Here is a 26,424-nt window from a genome sequence, read left to right as displayed (position 1 = left end):
CCTGTTCACAGCTCATCCCCTCTGCCACAACTGCCAAGAGCCAGTGCCAATTGTGTCTGGGACAGAGATGCCTGTCAGCTGGGAATTGAACTGAAACTGCCATATGCCTCTGAACAGCTGTCAGATGGCAGTGACTTTGTGCCACTGGTTTTCATCTAGCCAGCTTGAGAAAAAGACTGCATTGTTAGGAGGTTTTGGAGCCACCCTACACCCACAGAAGTAGCTGCCTACTGCACAACAGTGCAAGGGGCTCTCAGCAGTGTGTAGGGCACAGGAGCCATTGGGTACTTGCAGACACAGAGTGAGCAGAGCCCAGCTCAGCAGAGCTGACCTGGAATGCCAGGCTCAGAGCCAGAGGAGCTGGGCAAGTCCCAAGTGAAGATAAATAGTACTGAGCCCCCAGGGGAAAAATGTTGGCTGCTTCTTTGTATGGCTGCTCTCTGCCAAGTGATCTGTGACTTTATGTTGGCATCTGCTCCAAAGGGAGAGCTTTACTTGCATTCCCCCCCAGCTGGCAAGACAGCCACATCTCAAGATTCTGCTTGGGAGATTCATGGCAGGATCAGATACAATGTGTAACTGGCGGGTTCTAATGAACGAGATCACTACCATAAAAATATAGAAAATTTTCTCATAAAGAGTATTAATTTTTTCCTGCAGAGGCTTCGTGCTGCTTTGCCCCACAGAGGACTTTAGCCTGCACATTAAAGCATGCCTCCAGCTCCAGGGCAGTGGAGATGAGGGACATCAAGGCACCCACAGCCTCGGAGCCCAGGAGCTGAGCTTGGCTCCAGCTCCCTCTGGTGCTCAGCCCCAGCCCTGGGACAGGGCTCTGCTCTCCTGAAACCACAAATGCTGTGCTACTGGGAGAGGAACTGGGAGAGGGCAGGAGGCTGAGGGCAACAGCAGTCTTTGTCTCCATCACCTTACACAAAATACTGACTACCCATGTGCTTAGACACTCTGCCTCAGTAAAGTATTAGGATATTTTAAAAGCCTAATATTTGCCAAGGTAAACAGAGCTAGCATGGTATCCAAAATGGTACAAACTTATTTTGGGAACCCTAAGCAAGGATTTTAGTCACCTTCTGCACTATACTGTAGGCCACATTTTGACAGTAACAAAATCCCTCCCAGCATTTAAACATTCCTTTTGGAATACTGATGTCATGGGTAGCATGTTTATACAATACATACTGAGAAAAGTGATCTCTGCCCAGACTTGTCTTAGTTATTCAGACCACTGAGTTAGAGCACTCAAAAAAATAGAGACTTATATTTACCTGTATGGTCTGATAATTTTTTGCCCATAACTCAGTGCACCTTCCCAGTCCTGCATGTAGAGGCAGACACCCATGGCCTGGTACATCATATGTAACATGTAAACATTACTGTCTTCAAACACTGCACCCATCTTGTCCAGGCTAAGTTCACAGATCTCCAGTAATTCAGTAGGAGGTATGAAGAAGTCAAGGAACCCAATAAACAAAAGGTCTATGATTAGAAAACTACCCTTTTGGTAATGCCAAAAAATTGACTGAAACCACCAGAATGGTTCCAAGAAGTCCTCTTCTCTCAAATCACCTCAAAGCATCTACACTGGAACTCTAGAGCTACTCTGAGAGGCACTCTACCCATGAGATTATTCCCCCTCCCACTCAGATAATCTACAAAGATAGCTTTCAAATTTAAAAAGCAGGAAAAAAGAAAATTTCCTGAATAACTACCACACCAGTATTGCATCAGAAGGGGAGTGAAACTTCCTATGCAGCGGGTATTGAGTAGGGCGTGAGGTAGCCTGGTCTGCTTCTGGCCCAATTAGTCTTGGATTTTTGTCTGCATCACACCACTGTTAGAACAGGTAGGTTTGTGACCAACAGCAATAGCTGCAGCCTCACATGCAGTCTCTCAGCACCCTAACACAGCCACACATCTGTGCTGGCTCTTGTCCCTGGGCCGTTGTGTAGAGACAGCCATATGCTGCGCTGTTAGCCACCAAAACCCACACGGGAAGGAACAAACACAGGGTCCAATAATCCCACAACACCTGCAGTGTTAAACTGCCTCTTGTCTCCAGGGACAATTGCTCAGACACAAAGAAGACAGGAGGCAAGTTTAACTTCTAATGGTCAGAGCATTTATCCACCAGGTACTTCTGAAGCAATTCAGCAGGTAAGTCACATCAAGCCAGTGGAGTCAAGAGCGAGACAAAGGATATATTTGTAGTGTTTGGCTCGCCTGAATTCCTCAATCACATTCTTGGCATACTTGATCATGTCCCATACAGTCGCTGCTGATGGAGGAACATTCAGATTACGGATTTCCAGTTTCTCTTTATCCTGAAGGAAACACGATGGACATTAGAAATGCAGGTTCCAAGCCCTACAAATAAAGATGCACCTGCTACCCAAAATTGCCCTAATAAAAAGACACAAATAGGAACTTAAGCTCCTCAAAGAATTTAAAAACATAAGTAGAAAGTGCACCTGCATTTTTTTTTCTAAGCCTTGGCTGGGAATCCTAGAATCCACTGTGTTTTCGAGTTCTTCTGCCATTCCCTACTTTCATGAAGTCCCTTTCTTTCAAAAGATCCAAGAACTTTTTTAATTTGTGGTGAAAGCAGTTTTACATTGGAAATTTCACTGCTTCCAAGAACTAGGAATTAAAAATAATCTGGTTTTAAGGCTAGAAAAGCCCAAATATCCCAGGTTTACCACCAAGCGATAGATCAGTGGAAAATTATTTTACTCTATCCATTTACTCTATCTATCTATCTATCTATCTATCTATCTAACTAACTAACTAACTAACTTACTACTTCATGAAGATTCATCTGCAATCTGGAGACAACTTTTTGCTGTTTAAGGCTCACATTGTTGCTAGTTTTCTTTTTCCTTTATTACTTCATCTGCCAGCTGACAAGGCTATAGGGGACTCTTTGCAGAGCTGAAGGAGGCTGAGTGAGAGGTGATTCCAAGAGTAACACGTTGCTGGAAATCACAGGTGAAGTCCTGGCTTCATTAAACTCAGTGGGAAAATTATCAAGGTAACTGTGAGGAAAAAAACACAACTGCAGTATCAATAGAATGCCCTCTAAAAAGAATACTGGGTATTATTGGGGGAAAAAAAAAGTTACAAAAGATGACACCATTTATAGGAAGGGGATGGTTGTCTGATCATTTTCAGAAGCAGCTCTCCAAAGGACATCTTTGTGAAAACGGGGTGAGGGGTGGGGGAGAAATTTGGAACCTAAGGATTAGATTATGCCTGGCAGACTGATCTTGGCTGGAATGACAGATGATCTACACAAAGCTCAATTCTCACAGGACTTCCAGTGAAGGAGGTCCAAATGGCTGCACAGGCACAGTTGTTTCAGTATCTGTTGGGTCTGGATACCTTTGTTTTATTCCTATATGTGCTTTTCTTCAAAATAACTGACACCCTATTTCAAGGAATACCATCTGGATGTCTGCCTTTGTCCTTTGTAATGATCATAAAATTGGCCTGCACATCACATGAGACTGTGACCCAGGACCACCCTGTCTGCTAGAGGACCAAAATTACACCATTGCAAGAAAGCCTATTTTGCAGATCCTGCTAGATCTCCAAACCATCCAGCAATGTCACAACAACATCATCTAGAATCAACTGAGATGTCTCAATCAAGAACTGCAGCAGGACTCGATCCCAGAACAGGACTCCAGAAATGCTCCAAGTGAGCTAGTAGAAAACATGCAATTACAAAAAAACCTAGTTCTGAGCTAAATTCTTTTGGCCAGGTAGAGCAGACACAGTACAATTATCTACTTCTAAGAAAGTTTGAATTTCTCTTTGTAGCTCAACTCTAAATAGGGCTCTACCAGGAAACTTCCTGATGCGTCACAATTACTGTGGAAAGAATGAGTATCAGAGTGTCTTCTAGAATAAAAAACAAAACAACCCCCCTTCTCTGTTGTCCAGCTTTCCAAAGAGTAAATAAAGTAGATAGAATACTATATCTAAGGACCTGGATCGATGCCTTAACAGTCAGAAGCATATTTCACACCAATATTATTACCTTTTCTCTCGTAATGCACTCCCTGCAATCACAATTAAAGAAATAAGAGTCTCTTAACCGGTCATTTCTGTCTTCTGTAGGATACAACAGGTCAATATAGCTGGTAAAAACCTGGATGGTAAAAACACGGTGGTCAGTGGCAAGCAGTGTAACTATATATATATATATTTATCACTACTAGTTCTGCTATATGTAGTATAACAACTACATATTCTTGTACCTTGGGGATCCCTGCAGTCACATCACCTGCCTGTTCCATCACATTCCAAGCCTCTCAGCAGTATCAGGAGCTACCACTTGTGAATGCAATCTAACAGTGTTTCCTTTTCTATTCATTATGGAATTTCCCTCAAATATTACCCTGGCTTGAACCCAGGGCAGCAAGATTCATGTGTGGATAAGGAAAATATCACAGCATAAATCTCAGGCTCCTGTCAGACTACAAAGATATGCCTACTCCTCCAAAGTTAAATAATGATTTCACGTACCCAGCCTAGGACCAATTACAGTGGCCTGGTTTTATGGAGGCTGGAATCTCAACTTTTTTCTTTCTGAAAACCTACAAAAATTGGAGCAATAGCAGTCGCCAGTAGCTTTAGAAACTTGGGACAAGACCTTTTAGATTTCTGAAAAGAAGAGAGACACGGTGCTCTAATTCTAGGAGAATGAATATCAGACTTACTTCAGCTGCAATATTTTAAAGCAAAGAAAATCTGCTTTTGAACATTCTAAAGGCCCTACACTTACACTATTTTAAAGTTTTTCTCTACTTCCATGGTTTTCAAAAAAGAAACCCTTCTAACTAGATCTCCCCCAAGAAACATGTTGCATGAACAGCACACTCATTTTGCTGACCATGGACTAGCTGTATTTCTCTATCCTCATTTATATTTAATTTATAATTTGTATCGTTAATGTATAATATATATAGTTAAATCTCTATATAGTTAATATATATTACAGTTAATTTGTTAATTTGTAATGTTTTGCTTCATCTTTATGCTTACAGTTTCTTCTTTCAAATAGAATGTACATGTAATTTCCCATGGTACATGTTGCTCTTCTTACTGTGTGATTTCATGCTTCCTGTCACACTGCTCTCCTCCCTTCCTTATTTCCAAAGGATGCAAAATGCAGGAACTGCATTTACAGCAAAATCTTTAAACATGTTGCTATGCAATGGCTACATCAATCCTGAAGATGGAGACACAGGCCATCAGACTGAACAGAGCCCAAGCAAAACTATGAAGTTGCACTTAAAAAATTCCTAAGTGTCAGAAAAGCAAATGCATAAAAGCCATGAGGCCATGGAGAACTGGTGCAGCTTCCAAGACACAATGCAATCAAAAGCAGATGCCAAGCAATAAAAGTCTCCACACTTCCACCTCTCACAATAGGCCCTCTCCAAAAATCCTGAAGATGTCTGGGGTTCTACAGTAAAACAGCAAAACCAAGATCAGTCCTTGTCCATTAGGATAATGCATTTGCAGTGACTGCCAACATCACAGACAAATTATCATTAGTAAATGGCATGAAAAGAAGTTGCTCATCTGAGTCATTCACCCTTGGCTCCAGTAACCAAACTTGCTTTGCCCACAACGGTGAACAGCTATAATCCACAAAATTAACCTGTCTCCCCTTCTTCAAAACTGCTATTGCACACTTCAAAAGTGGTAGGAGTTATCAAAATCAAATCCAAACTCACTCTGATCAGCATTAACCTTGCCCACTAAACAGACACTAAAAAATGAGCCATTGAAATACTATGCATACACCATCTCCAGAGACAAATGTTGAGTATCAGCATCCCCTGGAGATATTTGAACATTCTCCTCAACTCTAAAAACACAAAAAGCAGAACAACAGCTCTGCTGCTGAAGACTCCCTGCCAAGTTCATTGTTTGACTGAGGAATTTCAAGGTAAACCGAGATTTGTATTTCACAGAATTTTATCCATCAATGTTCAGCTTCACTCCACCTAAAAAAAACATTCTTGTTCTTCTGTGACTACCCAGCCAAAGGCTGCTGAGGTGATATGACCGAGCCCCATGCTTTGCGGACACACTGTCCAAACAGAAGTTAGAGGACTTATCTGTCCCCCTTTACCTTGTTTATTCTGGCTTCAGTTTCAATACATTACTATTATACTAGGAACTATTATAGCAGTAATAATTTACTTTGATCTTGGAATTTCAAAGCACCAGCCAAATGTCACAAAATTCAGCCTTGTTTTGCAGATGGGTAACTGAGACAGAAGCTGGCAGACATGATGCGACTGCTGCAGCTGCCCTGCCCTTGTCTAAGCACACAATAGGATACTGCCTCCAAGAATACCTTGGGCCCTCCAGAGCCACTCCAACTCTTCCAAAGCAACATCTTAACAGTTCTGAGAATCCACACACCCCAGTCTTAAATTAACATCTAATTGGAAGGAAGCCTGAAAAGCAGGATGGGTCCTACTTTTAGGATGCAGGCATACAGAGTGCATTCAAAGCCTGTGCATTTACCTCTTCTCCAGGCTCAATCTCTTTAACAGCTCTTACTTCAGCCAACGTTCCCCTGTAAGTTACAATCACATTTGGGCAACAGCTATGGTTCATCAATGCAACACTGTAAAAGTAGAAAAGTAAACCTTTTTTCCTCTTCCACCGAAAGCAACAAGCAAAAATTAAGAAGCACTTCATAAGTAAGCTTTAAAGGCTGCATCAGTCTTTCCCTGCAGGCTATTTTATACTAAGGCTTAATATGAAAGTAGCCTTGGGCATCTATGATATACAGACTATTGTCCTCAGAGGAGAAACAAAGAGAAACCCATTTAACCTAAAGGAAACAAGAAAATGCAGAAAAATAAAGGTCACTTGCTGCATCACAACATACGATGGATGTTAAAATTTTCGTGAGCTTCTGTGCAAACTTAAAACAGCCTCCATGTTTGAAAAGAGAGGGAAGAGATTTCTGTTATAAAAGCAGATAACTTGGACTGTTAGATAAAAGTACTCCCACTGACTGCAATTTGCTGATTATTTCAGAAGATGTATAATTTTAATTCTTTCTCTTCCAATCTATCAGAACAATAATGGTCCCTCCAGTCTTTTTAGCTCATAGGCATAACTGTTCAGTAGGAAAACTCTGGCTCTTGCATGCTGAGCACTTCCAAACAAAGGACAGTGTTGGATATCCTGATTTAATACTCTCTTCTCCCCACCATGACTCTCATCTTGGGTGTTTCAAGGTCTTAATTTCCAATCTGTATGTGAGGGATATGAATGTCAGTCCAGCATGAAGAAGGAGAATTGGGCATCTTTAAGTTTCAGATTACTTTGACATAGACAAGCTACCAGTAGCCTATGCATCACAGGGAAGTCAAACCAAGTACATTGTGGTAATATCTTCAATTGGAGGCTTTCTAAGAAAAATGACAGAAAATATCCTCCTTTGCTACAAAATTAATTGGGAAGGACAGACATAAGTTGAAGAAGTGTTCATCAGCCTTAAAGAGAACTGTGCACCCCTGCCCACAAACTGCAGTTCCACTTAACAACTGCAGTTTATTTGTAAAGCTTAGGAGCTTGTACATATTTTTTCCACTGTCATAGCAACATAAAGCATCGCAGAATGGATTTAAAAACATCTGAGGAGGCTGAAAGAAATTATGAAAGGGATTTACTGTTTGCAAACGAACAAAGGAAGAAAGAATGTTGTTCGGATAACACCAGGTGAAGGATTATACTCAGCCAAAACATCAAGTTGTGAATAAAGTAAGTTACTTGCAATCCTTTTCATTTCACTTTGATTCCATGATGCCCCTGTCCAGAACCCGCTAGCCAAGGAAGCAATTGTTTCCTTCCAAGCTGTATATAGAGTTCACAATCTAAACTTCCAAACAAATTACAAGTATATTTTTACCAAAATTATCAGTTTTCTAAGAAAAGCTGCTGCTAATCATTGTTTGTGTTTTATTAGCTAATTAAGAAAATTTAAAACAAATTAATATTAAATTTTTAATTAAATTTATTTCCATATAGACCTTCTTCCATAAATGTGTAAGATCCTTTGTTTTTCCATAATTTATTTTTATTTTAAAAAGATACTAAAATCAACCTACTCAGGAAATATGGCTGATCCCAAATGTGAGAGCTCTTCATCTTCAATTGTGAAGCCATTACAATTAACCTAAGGAACAAGAGAAAGAGACAAACTCAAATGCTGGTCAGCTAAGTACTCCACACTCACATGTCACATTCAAAGTACTTCAAAGTCAATGGAAGCAATTTGCTTACAATTTTCTTTCCATTTCACCAGTACTCAGAGTACATGACATCACAAAAAGTGAGGGACAAAGGCCCTACCAAATGTGCAGGGCATGGAAGAATTGACAGTCCAGTCCTTGTCGCAGCACAGGACACATCCAGAGGGCTGCTCCTTGGAATGCCAACCAAGAGAGATGAGGCTTGAGAAGAGAGCTAAGAAGTGTCAGACAAAGCACAACCATTGCAAGCACAAAACAAAGCCTCTGACAAGGCAATGAGAATTCATTTGGCCAGTGAAGGGCCAAAGCAGAACTACACATACAAGGAGCAACCTAGGGATAAACAGCAGCAAAATGAACCAGGCTGGGACACTACAGGGTTTTGATGAAACATATGCAGTGGAGACTTCCCACAATGGTATCTGTCATCAAGGACTGCACATATCAGCTATGGCTAAAGCATGTATAAAGAACAAAGGCAGTGAGAAAGACCTGAATCTAATAAAGACACAGAATAGGAGGGGACAGAAAAAGGACAGAGTATGAGAGGAAGTGTAATCCTAATTTAAACAGACACAGGATCAAAAGAGCTTGTTCACAAATCTTTCTTATACAATAGATTCAAGCAGGTTTTAAAATGCTCTCCCTCTTTTATTCTCACTAAACAAGGGAATCTTACAGGAGCTTCAGCTTTGTTTCATGTGGTTTGTATGACTTTAAGTGATCAAAATGCACCTCAATCAAGTACTTTATTCCACTTCCACTGTGAGTCACAGACATGCCAACATAAAGAGAAACTCTCCCCACATTCACCAGCATCTCCTGGCTGTCATAAAAATGTTCACAGAAACACCAGAAAAGCACTAAAACAACTACTGTCATGTGGCCAGATCCAGCTGAAGCTACAATGGGCACAGGAACAGTCAATCAAGTAGAGCGAAATCATTTGTTCTAAAAGGGCAAGGGATGACAGCAAACACAACCAACAAATTATATGAATTATGTGTCCCACAAGTTGGAAAGTAGCTTGAGTTAGAATTTAGAAAGATACAAATACTTCCCAAATCCACTCTTTAGGTGTGAACTGTTCAGGATGAGTTTGCAATTAAGGAAAGTGTCTTCTTTCTCTGATTTGGTCACTGCTATCTCTATTTGATCTTTATCCTGTTGTTTTTAGCAAGGTAGCATCCAAAGGCTCTCTGTCTCTCAAGAGATAGCACTAGTCAGAGACACTGCACTAGTCAGTGTATGAGCATGCCTGAACCAAAACATACCTTCTGAATACAAAAAACAATAGAAGGGAAAAATTCTATCTACAGCAAGTATGAACATAAGGTTACAAAGGCAAACATGAAGAACAGCTTGATGGTTCTGAAACACAGGCCAATATTTAAAAATATGTTCTGAGTTACCATCAATTTTCCTCCACTGAGCCAGAGACAACCCACTTCTTGAATGCATCATACCAGAAACAACACCAGAGGAAGAATCAGAAGCAATGAGATACCACTGATTTCACCAGATGAATGCATGACTAAAAAAAGGAAGGTGTAGGGCATAAAGAGACAACAGTGAGAAAACAAGAGCTCACGGTTGTTCCCAGTGGTGGAAAAGAGAATATGCAAAGGGAGGAACAAAATTATGCAAGCACTTAAAGGAAAGGATAAGATGATGGAACTTCAGATACAAGAGAAACTCTGAACAGCTGACAAGGGGAGAATAAAAGGCAAAGTACACGTCTCAAGAGCCATGTTCTGCAGGGACAAGAGAGGAGCATGATACTAATGGAAGGGAGCAAGGAAAGGTAAGGGTGCTTTGAACAAAAATCTGTGCTCCACTCAAAAGGAGCTGTGCTGAGTAAAGAAACAACATCAGGCAAAGCTCACAAAAAGCAGCAAGCAAAGAGTCAGAGGTATCCATGTCCCAGACTCCCCTGAAAGAATGCCAAATGGAGAAGCAAAGTAGACAACATGAGACAAAAACAAGTGTTGAAAACAAAAGACCAGCAGCATATTTATACTGCTGGTTAGCTATTTATTAGGAAACATGTTTAAACATATCCCATGCCTTCCCTTCTTCTAAAATGATTTGTGTTGAACTAGGACCACAAAAGATTATGGCCTGTTCTGAGGAACATCTAGATAACCTTTGGAGATTTTAGTTCAAAAAACTGAAATGTCTAAAGTGGCAAATAGCTGCCTGATAAGGATGAGCTTAACGTGACATCTCAGTGTGACAGTATCCATCTAGAGAGAAGACTGGATGAAATATTAATCTGGGTGTCAGCACTTTGCAGAAGTTAGTTACTGACTGATGGATCTGATGGAGCTGGTCCAGGACAGGACAAAAAGTGAAAGTCATTATAACCAAAATGTAATCTCCAGGGATTCTGGCTACATTGTAAAAAAAATACCCCGCAACATCACAAGAAATTGGATGTATTCATGGTCTGGAAGCATCTCTCCGACAAATATAAACTGTTAAGTCTTCAAAACAGAAAAAAAAAAAAAGCTTTCATTGAAGGGAAACATATCACTAGAAAAAACAAAATGACTGATGAGCAGATGCTAAACATGCTTCCTTGTTGGTAGATACATGCTGAGCTCTACTAGCCAGAGTATTGCCAACACAGCTGTCATCATGACAGCCTACATTTGCCCCATCTTTAAAAAATTAAAACTTTTCCTCATACGTTACAGTTTAAAACTAGTTGATTTTGAAGTACAGGAGGATAAAGAACATAGATCTTTCAGTATTCCCTTGGTGTATTATTCCATCCACTACAATACCATTCAATTAAGATGCATATGAAAAGCAGGTGAGGAAAAAAAAAAAAAGAGATGACACGTTTCAGAAGTCATCTAACAAGACATCCTGCCTTTCCTTCATCTCTCCAGATGACCAAACTACCTGACTGCATTTAAAAGCCACACACCAGATAAAAGTTTCAGACTGCTCTTTCTACTTCTCTGAAGTTTACTCCTTGTGAAGGTCAGACACAATGATGACCTGACCAGCAAGGATTTCCACAAGTTTGAAGCCTGAATGAAGGTTTTGCCTCTGCAGGGTCTCAAGCCAGCAGCTTTCCAGCTGCACCATGCTTAGCATACAAGAAGCCTAACTTTGACTGTGTCTGATACAGGCTGTTCCCCCTTTTCTTAGTATTTGAGAAGCACCTCAGAGAAAGTTTGAGGACAAGAGTGTCAGTTGAAATAAGACATGTCCTGACACATCTGGCCAAGGAAATGGATCTTCTCCATCAAGCACACTCAGCTACCCCTAAGAAGCAAAGAGATATTTCCACTGCTGTTAACAGTTTTCCCCTTTCACAAAAGCTGAAGTCCTATAGCACTATCCACCTAAGCAGGCTATGTTCTAGCCAACTTACTTGTGCAAAGAGAACTACAAGGGCAGCATTGTCAGGGTACTCCAAGTTCTTTGAGTAAAAGTGATGAAGAGCAGCAATGTCGTTCTGAATCATCTCTCTCTTTTCATTGTCTAGTTTGTCAAGGTCTGTGGACAAAGAATACATTCCATTTCAGTAACAAGAACACTCCCAGGTGAACTACAGCAAGACTTAGGTTAGGAAAGGCCTAGACTTAAACAGAAACCCCTCAAGGAACAGCTACTCTGAAGTGTCTTGTGCCAACAGACACAAGAAGTGTCTGTTTTTCCATAAATGTAATGCTACATCTGCCAAAACCACATGTGAACTACAAGACTATGCAGGATTTAGAAGCATTTTCTAATGTCTTTACATTAGCAGGTAATTGGACACAAATTTCCCTTTCCTGGGAGAATGGTTAGAGTTTAAATTGTCTTTGTAAACCCTAGCAAATGGACCAGACAGTCCTGGCCCTCTAGAAGGTCTATTAGCTGTGGGTAGCTATTGTCAGCTGTCAAACATGATCTTATGATCTGAGAATGCTCATGTCTTCATGAGATAGAAACTGACCATTAAGAGAGGTGTGTTTAAGCTGCAGTTATCCAAGGATAAGAGAAATCAGGAATATCACTAGAAATGTCCTGGCACACCAGCCAAGTGTATTCCCTTATGTATTTGTTCAGAGACTTCCCCTCAGGTCCATAACAAGATCTAAACAAAGCTGTGACCACTGAACCTTTTTCTGCCCAGCCCATGTAGGTCCCTTCTGTCTCCTCAAGAGCTGAGATTAAGAATGTTTTTCCTAATCCTCTCTCTCACACTGGCAGTATCACCATCACTAGCTCACTCCTGCTCTAAGAGAGCCATCAAGTTATTTCCCCTCTCCAACTCAAAACAATAGCAGAGAGAAAAACACAGAGGAGGAGAAAAGGCTGGAAAACAGTGGAAGAAGGGGGAAATGATTTCTAAGAACAGATGCAAACAAGACAAGAGCTACCAGAAGTATTGAGGAAAATGAAATGGGACAATTTGATGAGAATAAGGACAAATTAGAAATAAGAAATTTTGAGCTTCCACCTGATGGCCAAGTGCCTTCTTGACAGGTTGTGCAGGGTGTTGCAAAGGGTAAGGCAATGGCTGAACAAAGAAAAAGTGTGTTGAGAAGGGGAGAGTAAATAAGGCAGAAGGAATGCAGTGTTCTTCCTAACAAAACCAGAAACAAAACAACATCTCCTAGAGGAAAACAGGGACACTGCAACACAAAAATAATTTAGCCTTTTAGCTCCCAAATTAATAAATTCTTGAAGAAAATCTGCAATGCAGAAGAATATACAGAAATAGTAATTCAACACTCACCCATCCTCCTCAGCCTCAGTCCTGCTAACCTACCTGTAAAAATTATCCCTGCCTTAGGCAAAGTTAAATGTTAGCTTTTTTTCCCTTTACATCCCCAGCTGTTCCAACAGCTGTGACAGGAGCTCTTGTCCCAGCAGCAAATAAGACTGTAATCTTCCATACAACCAGTGCATGCTTGGTTGCTCTACTACCTCAAGCCTGCATTTAGTCAGCATTTTCTGAAGTGCTTTGGAAACCATCAGAGTGAGGAATATGAATATAGAAACCTATTGTGTCCTTTTATATTAAGCCCAGCACCAAGGAAGAGGAACACCAGCCCAGTAAAAACAATGCCAGGACAGCTACTCAGCTACTAGTCCCCTAGTTGGTCAATTTCTAACTTTGCCTCTCCGGACGTAAACAGTAACCTTTCAGCTAAAAGCAAGCCATTGCCTCATCTCCTTCCTTGGATTTTTTTGGAGCATTTAGGACATAGAATTTCAACACAATCATATATAACATATCAGATTTGACTGGCAGTGACAGATACTGAAGCACAGTCCAGAGGGTTCTGCAATTAGCCCTTCAGTCACTGTCATCATCAAGCAACTGTGCTGTCCCTGCTTTTATGCCTCCTGGTAACAAATACCAGCTATTTTAATTCTACAACATTACAATTCTCAAAAGACACCAGAGTACCATGAGATGGATGTAGGCTACCTAATTAGTTCTGTCTACATTTTTTCAAAGCCCCCACAAATGACCAAGTAAAACAAGAAAGAAGGAAATAAGAGCACTGCACGTTTAAAAAACAAGGTAACACAGTTCTCTTTGTTTATTCCCTTCCTCTAACAGGAGTGGCATACTCTGGAAGGTTTTGATGGAGGGGGACCAGGAGGTAAAGCAAATCATGAATATAGATAACTGCCTCTGTTCACCTGCAAGCCTTTTTTACTTACGTGATTCAAACTCTTTTACAGCAAGCAGCTTCTCTGACTGTGTTCTTTCAGGGTGAGTTTTCTAGCAATAATGAGAAAAAAACAACAAAAAATTATTTCAGTGGCTTAAGTTGGCAGTTTTGTCTATTCATTCATAAGCAGGGAACTCCTATCTGCAAAACCAACCTAAATCCACACTGTATGGGATTTACAGAAATTGATGAACAGCAATGAGTTAAACTGACTGACTGCCCTTAGCTTAGTAAAGCCATAGAAATATTCTTTCTGCACAAAATTAGGCAGCCAAAGATTAACTCCTCTCAAATTTATACACAAAAACTGAACAGTATTTTAAATATGTCATTTGCTTTGTTCCAGACACCCAGAAAGTCACTAACAATAGCAAGCAGGCAGGAGACAGCCTTCGCTTTGAGGAAAGTGAATAAACTGACTGTTGACAGAGTTCAAAAGCAATGCTCCATTGTTGGCCTAAGGCCACTTCTTTGTAATCTTGGCCATTAAATATGGCTTTGCAGGTGGCCCAGCAGCTGAGGTTCAGGGACTATGGTTTGCATATTTAGCTTTTATATGACACATAGGGTTCTTCCCCCTCCCTGTAAGCGATAAAAGCACAAATTTATTCCAATGACTTTTTGTCATTAAACATTCGATTTTGTTTGTGCATCACCACTAAACCACACTTTAATTAAAGTCACACACACACACACACACATCTACACACACAGCAAGCATGCAGCTACCTTCCCAGCAGGCCACCAAAATCCTCACTACATACAGTATCCAGGTTGCCCTTGTCACTTAAGCAGACCTCAATCACACAAATATGCTTCAAAGAGGATTTGTTTTTGTGCAGAGAGTTTAGAGCTCTACAAAGATACACACCATAATAACCTTGAAACTCATGAATCCCAAGGCTTCCCTGTAACGAGTTGTGTTATCCTCTATATCCATACGGTTCCAGAACACTGAAATGGAGGTTGACATTGAAGTCTTATTTCCTTACTAATAATACTGTTTTTCTCCAAAGACCACATGCATGAGAGATTTCTCTATCAATCTGTTTTTTACCAGTTAACTCCAGTAATCATAAAAATTTACACCTGAATACCTCAGAGATGTTCTTGAGTCACAAATTTACTGGGAGTACAGAATGCTATGCAGATATAACTGAAAAAACAAAATAATGCAACGGCTTCATAAATATATCAGTTCCTTCAGACAGATAACACTAGAAACACTGCTCAAAATTTAGCCTTATCTACCAAGTCTCATCAATCTTTCTCTTCACCAACATGGCCTTGGTGCTAGCCTATCCATGTAACCAAAACCTTCAATTTTCTAGGATGGAGGCTGAAACACCTCAGGTGTTTCACCTTCAGGTGAGGCTATCAGTAAACTTTTCCAGACACTATGCAACAGTACCTTGGCCATAAATTTAATCTACACAGTTTAAAATCCCACTAGCATTTTGCCACCTTCCATAAAAAGTCTCCAGCTGGACTATGGTGGCCCTGATACTGCTGCAGTGGTTTAATGGCCAATTTGTTCACCTGTTCATGCTCTATATTAGGCCTGTCTGTGCAGAGGGAGGTACTGTGTACGTGTTTTGCAGGGACAGTTATTGTCAGCCAATTTTCATTTTCTGGTCTTCCCTGGCACCCAGGACAGGAACATACCTCCCAAGTGTAGCCTCCTGCTCACCTGTTTAGAAAGGATCCTTGCTGTTAGCCTCACAGTCTCTGAAGGATTCCAGTTCTGCCCAAAAGTGCACATAGCAGAACATTCTAGCTTGTGCATTGGCCAGTCTTCCTTCTGAAAAAGTAGAAAAATACATAAAAAAATCAGTCATGAAGATAAAGGGATGAAAAGAGGATGCAGTCAGTCCTGCTAGATTCAAGAGGTCAAGTGAAATGTGTTTCCTTTAAAAAAATGACGTTTACTAAATCTGAACAAAAGCTTGAGTCACATTTAAAGGGTACCACTATCCTGCTTTTTTCAAACAAATTCACAAGGGATGAGTTAAGGTCAGAACATCTTCATTTATTCTATGGGAAAAAAATAACTAAATGGCGAAGAAGCAAACAGACAACATGATTTATAAATCACCAGTTCTTATTGTTCAGATCAAGCATGTGAGGACAGAGTAGGTGTGAGCTTGATGGCTTTATTTGGTTTATTTCCATTTAATGCCTTGGCCCTTCATTACAAGATGACCTTGGCATAACCAGGAGTAATGTGTCTGAAGTCAATGGATTCAAAATCACTGTAAGAACTGGTGTATGTAAGGTCAAAACCAGACCTAGTGAATAGAATTATCACATTTTTTCCTTAAGTGTTGAAGAATAAGAGAAGAGCTAGGCAATGGAAACATACTAATAAAGACAAAAACCTTTTTGTTAAGAATGTAAAGTATATTCTTAGCTCAACATACAATAAAACTTGGGAGTGATGGCACAAGCCACTGGCTTTTGGCACTTTGCACATCTCCAAAGAGAAACTTTCAATGTGAGCACAGAATCACCGTTTAAGACACTGCACTTGCACACAGAACCTGAAATGGGCTGCTCCCAGGTTGCATCAAATTTCATTTTATTTATTTATTAAAGCATGGAAATACTCATGTCTTTATTCAAGTAATACACTGTTATTTCTCTGTCTCATCCCAGACCCACATAGATATCAGGGTTAGAACAAGCCTACAGTGTTCTCCCTCTATATGGAACATCACTTTTTATTTTCAGACCAGACTTCAACGGGTGGAAAATGGTTCCAGAAGAAAGAAATCATAGCCAATCCCACAAAGTTATAATTGATTGATAGTCAAAACTTGAAATAATTTTGCAGCCTCCAGAATGTTCTTAATTCCCCTTTCTGTGATTTACTCAGTATCACGGATCCAATGTTAGCCCACTTGAAAAAAGAAATAAAAAATATATATAGACTGACTGAGTGGCAGGAACATAAGAAACAGTTACCCTCAGCTGCCTAACCACTGATGGAAAGAGCCATTTGAGACACACTAAACTATCTAAAACATCTAAGTAGGACCAGTACATATGCTACAGGTTTCCTGAGAGATGCATTCCTTGTAGGCTTTCTCCTGGAAGCCACGTAGGACAACCCAAGGCATCTCAAATAGCCATCTGAATCAGGACCTCCAGTCTCTCTTGCTTGGCTGTTCCACTTATTTACAGGTTTTATAGATCAAAACAAAGTCTGAGATCACTAATTTCAGAGTCAGTCTATCAAAAAGCTCTTCCATTGTAAACAGCCATTTTAATTGCTCTGGGTATGAACAGCTTTAGGTGTTTTACCTTATTAGGAAAACACAGGTGAATGAAAACAGGATTTGAAGCAGTGCAAAACTGCAGGGGTATTCAGCCCATCACAACATCAACTTCATTGTCTGTTTTATCTCAGTACCATACTTCCAAGAAAAAAAAAAATCCAAACAAAAAGCAAACCAACAACCCTATGTACAGGCTGCTTGAAATAACCTCCAGTGTAAACGCTCTAAAGGGACACAGCAATACAGACCAAGAGAACCAAAATAGTATATTACATCATAATCACATCATGTGAACTTATACTCTCAACTCTCCTACAGCTGTCACACTATCAACCATGTCCCCTGAGAAGCTTGTTTTCTACATAAGCCCCAAGACCTTTTTCCAGAAAATTCCCAATTGCTCATTTAGGAATCCATAGGCTAAAGACTAAGCAGAGAGACAGAGGGGGAGTTCATCTCTCACCCCTTTTTCACAGCACCCCCCAGCTTCAGTGAGATTTCTGGGTGTGCAAGAAGCAAAGGAACAGAAACTGAAGTTCTGTAGGACTCGTATCCATACAAATCTGTTAAATAAACAGGAGCGACTACTTGCTAAAACAAAACCAAAAAAAAAAAAAATTAAAATGTAAAATCACGTCTGTCTCAAAGCAATGTTTTTAAAAGTCCGTTTGTTCTCTTTATTCTTCACCCATTGTTAATTAAAATCTTTCCCCAAGCAGAACCATACTGAGTTATATGAACTACTAGGGAGGTTAAAGGGACAAGATATGGCTGAATTGTGTGAAATGAGATAAAAGCCTGAAACACCAAGAGAAGAAAGAGTACTGATGAGTGAGTAATTCCTGGGATGGAAACACTGTGACAGCAGCTTTCCCTGCGATCACAGCAGGACTGTATTTTGCATTCTTTTCCACGGTTTTCTCTAAGTAGTTTGAATTGTTAACAGGTAGCATTGCTCTAGATGAACCCCTAATGCTACATTAACAGTAACTTCTCCCTCCTGTATTAAAAAAACCAAAAATACCTCCAGTATTTTTCCCTTCATTTAGGAGTGACAACATTTTTGGAAGGGAAATTCTTTAAAGCTTATGCTTTTCACATCAAAGCATGGAAAAAATCTTCTCCACTGAGTTCTTCAAAACGACTCCACCATCCAGGACTGCTGGAGAAAATCCCAGAACACTGACATATAGTTCAGCATAAAAAAAACCCAAACAAACAAAACATAATACTAAAAAAAAAATAAAAAATATTCAACTTCAAAGACATGTCCTCCATGTCCTTCTCACATGGGTTTTTTCCATAGGTTGTAAAATTTCTGTTGTATTTCATGTGACTGAAAATACCAGACAGAAACGCTGGATGGGCCAGTGTAGGGATTCAGCTCACTTCTTCCAATGCTTAAGGCCTGATTATGCTCAAATGGTGCCCAGCTCCATAATCATGTTTCAAGGAGGTAACTTCTGATGCCATTCAGTGAAGTTCTTTCATACCAATTCTCTCTTCACTAAGCAGTAAAGGTAAGAGTTTCACACATCTTCACAGCCACCCTTTCCTGCCATCATTTACAAATGCTGAGCCACAGAGGGTATTTGGTTAATGTCCAGAAAGTTCTCAGAAGACATTTTTCAAAGAAAATTACATGGAGAAATATTCTGGATAGGGGAACATTCAGTTCCTCAAGACAGTCTTAAGCAGGGTCTTACAGTGTCAGTTTCCTATTGTGCAGAATCACTACAGCAAGAATTTTTTTTTTATTTTTTTTTAATGCAGCTCGCCAAAGAGGACTGGGCAATTTCTACAAGGCCCATTTAGAACATATCTGCTTAATGCTAATTTCATGTCGAAAACTATATTTGAGACTTACTAGTTGGCTAAAAATTCAAGTTCTCCTTACTCCAGAAATACCTGCTACAGCACTCTTTAACATGCCATACCAATAAAAAGCTGTAAATATTTTGTTCAAAATACATTTCAAACACAGGAACTCACATTAAAATCATCTCTTTCTGCACTCTGTCTAGCTGATCCCCACTCTGTCTGGGATAAATAATAGCTAATGTATAATAACAGAAAGAGGACCTCTAGTAGCTGATTCAAGTTCACCAGTTTCACAATTGCAGTCATGTAACCCTCTTAAAACATTTCTCTTCAGACTGTTTCAGCAGCTAATTTCTAAGGAATAAAAATGAGCGCAGGTCTCCTACTGTTTGACAAAAATTACTATAATTTAAGAAGTCAAGACCCAAACAGCTGCAGATAAGGTCTGAAAGCCACTACTATAATAACAGGCCTGTGCTTCGAGGAGGCAACAGTGGAAAGCAGAACGGTATGAATCAGCTGGAAATCACAAAACCTTTACAAAGGAGAAGTGGATAAGGGGCTGGGAAAGGCAATGAGCAGCAAATGCAGGCTACATCCTCAGCTGCATCCAACCAACCCATAAAATATTCAAGGCTGAAAGGAGTGGCAGTGGACACTTCCACTCTCCAGTGCCCCACATCTGAGACTGAATCAATGCTTATATAAACATCCGGTATAAAACAGGTCAAGATTAAGGTTATCTAAAAACCAAAATAATAGACCAGAAGAGACAAAGGACATGTTAGCACTAACAAAACTGTGCCAGGAACAGGGTGCATGTGTATGCCTGTGTATAGAGAGGCCTAAGCAAACCAGCCATTACTGCACTGAAAGACTTTTGCCTTCCACTGTGTCCCTACTGTTTGACACCACCCTTCCTGGGCACCAGAGAAAAGGAATTGCACTGCAATGCAGGACTTGCACCAAAGACATCTGGCAGCACATGCACTCTTTTACCACTCATATGATCTCCAGCAAATCATTGTATCTTTTCATATCTAAACCTCATTTGCAAAACCAGAAATGCCACAAAGGCTGCTCTGAGGTTTTATTCTTTAAATGCTTGGAAAGTGTTTTAAGGACTTCAAAATATATATGGCTCGACCGAGCAAGAAATACAGACAGTGTCATTAATTTTACTTTTGATAGCCACGTTATTCTGAAAGAGAAAAAATCTTATTCAACTACTAACTAAAATCTTATTCAAATGTGCCAGAGATGATGTTTGCTGTTATAAAAACCGTAATTCTGAAAAAGACAAAAAAGTTGTTCCCTGCTGAACACTTTTGTGCCTTTCTCTTGTCTCCTTCTCCTTCCCCACCACTAGAAAGAATTCCTATGAATTGTGGTATAGTAGGTCTTTAAGTAAGAAAAGAATGAGCTCAAAAGAAACTGGTTTTCTGTTCCATAAAGTATAGTGGGCAAGACAATCAGTTGTTAAATTGAATTATATGATGTTGGATTACATTTACAAGTTACTAATCAGTATGTGAAATTATACCATGTCCTTGTTGGGTATCTGTCATTTTACTTAACTGAGCAACAAAAATATGTATTTACAGAGAATATAAACTCAAAAACATAAAAATCAAATTAACAATGCCATGACAATTCTTAAGTACAGCCCTGTCCTTTTATTAGCATTGCATGAAGGTGGCTTACATCCATGGAGGCAAAAGGGACACATTTACTGTACACCCCAGCATTCCAAGTTCAGTACAAAAGGTACAGATGTCCTTTTGGGTCTTTGTCAAAAGAACTGCTGACCTGCTGTAAAGTGCCTTTGAACAAGACAGGGATGAAGATGCAATGTACATTGTCTATGCAGCATGTACAGTCAGTGCAGACCAGTTTCTAGAGAATATTTTGATTGAAGGTAATTTTGAAAGTCAAAGAATTCAATCTCAGCAACATTCATAAATTTCAGACTGTCTCAGAAAGAGCCAAAACATATAAGATAATGTTAAATCAAAAAGGAAGTAAAATCCATACATCTATCACTAGTAGAAGTGTTGTGCTAGTACCTGTACTTGTCATACTGTTGTCTAGACATTGCAGCATCTCCAAATGTGTTTACATATAAAGCACCATACTATACACCAACACATAGAAGTATTTCAATTCATTAACTTATTAGACAAATAGGCTTTTGCTGAGCATTACCTCCTGAAGTTTTAAGGATACTCAGTTTGAACAGTCCAGCTTTTTATTCTTTGAAGTTACTCAATAGAAAAAGGGTATTTTTACTGGCAGAAAAAAAACCTAAGTAATCAAATTAAGAAAGCAATACACATGCAAGACTTCAACTGGGGGAAAGAAAGAAAAAACTCTTCTTGTGTTTACATGTAAAAGCTTAAAATTTATCAAGACTGGAAGTCAGGACACTGGAGAGCAGGACTAAAAAGGGACTTGTAGGAAAAACTCTTCTTGTGTTTACATGTAAAAGCTTAAAATTTATCAAGACTGGAAGTCAGGACACTGGAGAGCAGGACTAAAAAGGGACTTGTAGGTACCAGCAAAGGACCGTGGATCAGCAGAATTAAGTTCTACTTATGGAATCTACTTTTCCTGACACAAATCACTGAGCTTTTCTACTCCAGTGTATTTTGCAGTGATAGTTACCTGCTTAATAAACCACTGTGAATATGGTATGAGTACTTTCATATGGTATGAGAAAAAATCCAATCTCAGATAAAAAGCACCGGACATTCAACAAATTGCTTTGTCCAAGTATTTCCTCCTCTTGCCTAGTCAAAACTTCCTAAGAAATAATATCATGTGGAAACATGTCTTGCAAATAAGCATTTTTCATGAATGAACCATGGGATTTTTCTACATTGTCTTTAAAATTCATTCAGGTTTCTCCCAAGGGCCTCAAGGATGCTCATACAGTAACTAATTCCCTTTCCTCGCAGCAACTGCTGGCTGTCAGTCTTTCAATAATCCAAGAACTACAGAAAATTTTGTAAAAAAACTGATTTCTTTCAAGCATTTTGAGTTCTCCTGGTGCTTCAAAATCAAAAGGCCACTTGACTCACCCACAATTCACTAAAGACTGTGGGGAAGCAGGAACCCAGAGAGGCAACAGAAGGAAAACTAAGGGGAGGCCAGGCTCATTTTTGCAGCCTTCACAATGGGAGGGTAAGATACATCCTTGCAATAAAAGCAATAGCCATCCCCAAGTGCTTGAGAACTGAACAGCAGAAACCACTATATCTCAGTTCAGATAAAGGCAAAAAAGAACACTTTGCATGCAACACATGGACTTAACAGCATGCTACCATGTATGAGAAGGTTTGGATTATTCACAGCTAACACGGAGTGCATGCCAGACCTCTGGTGACTCAAATCCTTCATGAGCACTGTTCCATACTCTGTGCCCAGCACAACAGGTCTTACATAGCTTACATCACTAAGCTAGGAATTTACTTGAGTTTTTCACATGTAAACTGGATAATTATTCTATATCAAGATGGACAGCCAAGTTACAGAACTGAAAATGCATGAAAATGCTTTGGATGTCTTATTGCTCTGCTTCAGTACGTGCTTCTATTACATTTTCAGGGGCTGTAAAAAACAAAACAAAACATAAAACAAAAGAATACAAGTTACCAGAAGGAATGAGTTAGGGAGAAAATGTGGTAGGTTTCAAATGTTTATAACTACTGTCAAGCTGTGGCCAACTAAAATACTTGCAATTATTCTGAAAAAAAAAAACCAAAAAACCAACAAAACAAAACCAAAAAACAAAACAAAGCAAAAACCTTAAGATAGCTATTCAGTGATTTGATTTTTCCATTAGACACACTCTTGTACCGGTTTAGCGAGCTAATGTTGAATTATCCATTTTGTGCTTAAAGACAGAAGTAATACAGACATAATTAGTGGGCTGACAGGCAGCTCTAATCAAAGTCTCAGTGGTACTAAGCCCTGGAGCTACTGATCTTGAAAGACTCATGCAGACCATGTCCAAACCCTGTAATTGTCCAATGTAAAACCTCATGGTCAGCATCTGTGGGATGCTGCAACTGACTGGACTACTATTAACTATAGCTACAATTAGAGACCTATAAATATTCCACAAACAAAAAATGGAGCACAGTAACCTTCACCCTTCCTCCCCCTGCATTCTCACAAATTGCATTACCATACCTGACATTCCACATTGCAGTAAAAGGCCTGTTTACATCTTCCACACTTGGACAATCCTTCTTTCCTTAAAAAGAAAACAGAAGTTATTCTCTTCTATAAAGCTGAAAGGAATACGTATGTATCCTGTATCACTAACAGAAATGCATCTCCTACCAGGAGCTAATCTAATAATACCACAGTAATCTGAGAGAAGATTAGCACAATATTTTGCATACTGTTTTCTTCAGAATACTGCAACTAGAGTTTGAACTCATTCTTCTGAGAGCAGACACTATTTTTATTTGTTTAGATTTTCAAAACCAAGTTTTACGTAACATCTGTTACTAAGCAAAAGCACACTGCAGTCCTGATAAACTACTCAGTTTGGAAACATGTTGATCTACACTATTTGACAGACATTTTTTACTGCTATATGTTGCACCTTGGTGGCTAACTTTTCCTTGTTTTCCAGACTTCCCAACTGCTCTGTTTACTTGCTCACCAATATGAACCCTTTCCTTCTGCTCTGCCAGTTCCACTGCTTCTCTGTCTGGTCACAGAAAGCTTGCCTGATGCTTCATGAGTAACCAGCTCCCCAACACTAAAAAAGCATGTTGCATTTTTAAAAATACTGTTTGATTTCCTGTCACCCTACAGCCTCTTCTTGTCCTGCTAACATCTGCTGGGATATGTGTATTCTTGCTTGCACTCTCCATCTGTATATATCCTAACACAGGGAACTGCCAAAAGGAATGTCTCTTTCTGCTTCAAGGTGTACGTGTTGCAGCAGCTCCCACCAAAAATAGAGCATGTGTTATCCAACACATTACACTTTGGCATGACAGAAATAAAGCAACAGGCATCTCTCAGCAGTACTGAAAACTTTAAAATGTCTACACACCCTTCCCAGTATAAGCAGCAAACTTATGTTTGTTGTGCTAAACTGAGGTAACTTCACTGGAGTAAAATAAGGGTGAATATCCTGGTATGACATGATAGTTACAGCATTTCAGAGGCCACTGCCACTGGGAGTCCATAAGCACAGCAAATCTTGATTAGAGTCTTCTACTGTGCAAAGTAGAAGGCACAACGTGAGTGACTCAGGGTAACCCTGCTTGGTGAAGCATCTACCTCAAGTACAGCTGCACATTTAAAGTACCAAATACTATCAGATGTAAATACAACATTCTAATCTCATTCTGCCCAGCTGAGACCACAACCTTCCTCCTAACACTCTTAGCAAAATCAACAAGCTCAGCTCAGTGTGCAACTTGGCCCAGACACAAAATGGATATCTGAGCGCGGGCAGAACAAGTTTCATCACTGAGGTATCTTTCCTCCTCACCCTGGTGTGAAAAAGGTTTCGGGCTACCCCACTGTAACTGATATGGTACTGCATTCAGTGCATTCATTCCTTCATCAGGGTGTTCTTCCACAGCTCCATGGGAGAAGCTGGCATGGAAAACAGACAGCATTTGGAACAGTCTGCTCTTGTTTTACGCTACTTCATGAGACCTAATGCTAGATAACTGTCATCACTGCAATATTACTTTGTATCAATGGAACATGTCACAATGTCACATCCACAGTTAATTTGCTATCAATAACCCTAAACCACTTGTTTTTTTTTGCTTCAGCAGCTGGCAGCGAGATGTTTACAGCAGCTACTGGAACAACCAGAGCAGGTTAAAAGCCACCTAAATGTGCATAAAACCGAGCTCCTAGCAAAATCGAGCATCCCTCAACCCCTCGGAACCGCGGGCCACGAAACCCACAGCAACACGAGTTTAAATGCTCACAGCTCCACCACGGCAAACCTATGGTGCTGCCTCTGCTCTGCCTTCAGTAAAAATAAATTGCCAGAAGACTGCGGCTTCAGACAGAGAAGCAGAAACACAGATATATTTCTGTGTATTCATTACTGAGATATACATTCCAATATATATATTATTCACACCACAGGACTCGCAAACCGCAAATTAGGCGGTTGCAGACCCTTTCTTCTTGGTCAAAACTTTATTAAAAGCAGTGAATATTGCATCACTACAAAAGTAGGTGAACCGATGAGACTTCCCGGTGACACCAAGACTACGCAAGTGCCTACGTAACCGCAAGAGCACGTGAAGAGCAGCACTTTTTCCTTTTCCTTTCTTTTTTCCTGAACTGCTAAACAAGGAAAACCAACTTTAAGCTGAAAGATTCGGGACGGCGCTGCCGCCTGCGAACCCCGAGCCGTGCAGGAAAGGGCTCCCGGAGCCGGCGGGCAGTGCCGAGGAGGTGCGGGGCACTGCTGCCACGACCCGCGCTGCCGATAGCCGCGGACACCCCAGCACGGCGCTCCGCGGATCGCCACGGCCCGGGGACGCGACTGGACCGCCCCACCGCCGCCAGAAGCCGCCCCGGAGGCAGCCCCGCTGCCTGCCCGCCCCGGGCCTCCCCCGGCCCTACCTGGCGAAGCAGCAGTCGCAGTGGCTGCCGCGCTCGCTGACGGTGAGGACGGCGGTGTAGGCCGGGCAGGTGAAGAGCAGCTCCCCCACGGCGTAGCGCCGCCGCACCCGCAGCCCCCGGCCCCTGCCGGCGCTGATGAACCTCTCCAGGCCGCCCAGCTGCGGCTCCACCTCCGAGCGCATCCCGCCGCGGGGAAGGGCAAGAGGCACCGCACCGGGGGAGGCCTCAGCCGAGCTCCTCTCCTGCTCCACGTACACCGACTGCGGTTGACCGGGGAGGCCGCGGCCGGGGCTTGCCGGCTCCTGGCGCTGCGGGGCCGCTGCCGTCTGCTCCTGCCCGCAGAGCGGCACGGGGAGCGCCTCCTCCGGGCGGCGGGGGTTTAGCCGGCGGTGAGCAGGGAGGGCGGCTGGCCGGCCGGCGGCTGCGCACCCGGGAATGCTCGTCTTCCCTCAGCCCCGTCGGGCCTGGTTGGCTGGAAGGGGCCGGGGCAGCTTTGACATTCTGGGCCCCTCAACCCTGCCCGGCAGGCTTGCGGGGAGAGGAGCCCGCCCTACGGCCCCTTCAGCCCACCCGCGTGGGCTGGCGTCATGGAGGGGGCTGCCCACTCGTGCATACCTCCACTCACAGACGTGGTGGAAACCATCCCCGAGATTCAGCCTTAACACCGACTATGAACAACGAGTCCCCCTGGAAAGTGGCTCACACCAC

General features: G+C 41.1%; 1 protein-coding gene across 4 annotated transcripts in view; it reads right to left on the bottom strand.

Moving 5' to 3' along the window:
• The window catches only part of SMYD2 (SET and MYND domain containing 2), a 29,934-nt gene extending 3,905 nt beyond the window's left edge, over positions 1-26,029 (bottom strand). The window contains exons 1-10 of one of the 4 annotated variants that reach the window (XM_030446722.1): positions 25,717-26,029; positions 23,290-23,353; positions 15,687-15,797; positions 13,986-14,046; positions 11,695-11,819; positions 8,163-8,230; positions 6,565-6,667; positions 4,058-4,168; positions 2,219-2,339; positions 1,284-1,458 (exon numbers count right to left, since the gene is read on the bottom strand). In XM_030446722.1, coding sequence (XP_030302582.1) covers positions 1,284-1,458; positions 2,219-2,339; positions 4,058-4,168; positions 6,565-6,667; positions 8,163-8,230; positions 11,695-11,819; positions 13,986-14,046; positions 15,687-15,797; positions 23,290-23,353; positions 25,717-25,898 — 1,121 coding nt within the window. In that variant the 5' untranslated portion in view covers positions 25,899-26,029. Of the gene's footprint in view, positions 1-1,283; positions 1,459-2,218; positions 2,340-4,057; positions 4,169-6,564; positions 6,668-8,162; positions 8,231-11,694; positions 11,820-13,985; positions 14,047-15,686; positions 15,798-23,289; positions 23,354-23,770; positions 23,936-25,716 lie in introns of those variants that run through there. The other 3 variants (XM_030446723.1, XM_030446724.1, XM_030446726.1) reach the window with 3 other exon arrangements.
• Between the last annotated feature and the right edge of the window lie 395 nt (positions 26,030-26,424).

Source organism: Calypte anna, chromosome 3 (assembly GCF_003957555.1).
Source record: "Calypte anna isolate BGI_N300 chromosome 3, bCalAnn1_v1.p, whole genome shotgun sequence".
Classification (NCBI taxonomy): Eukaryota; Metazoa; Chordata; class Aves; order Apodiformes; family Trochilidae; genus Calypte; species Calypte anna.
Note: the sequence above shows the minus strand (reverse complement) of the source record. Positions and strands in the feature narration are given on the sequence as shown.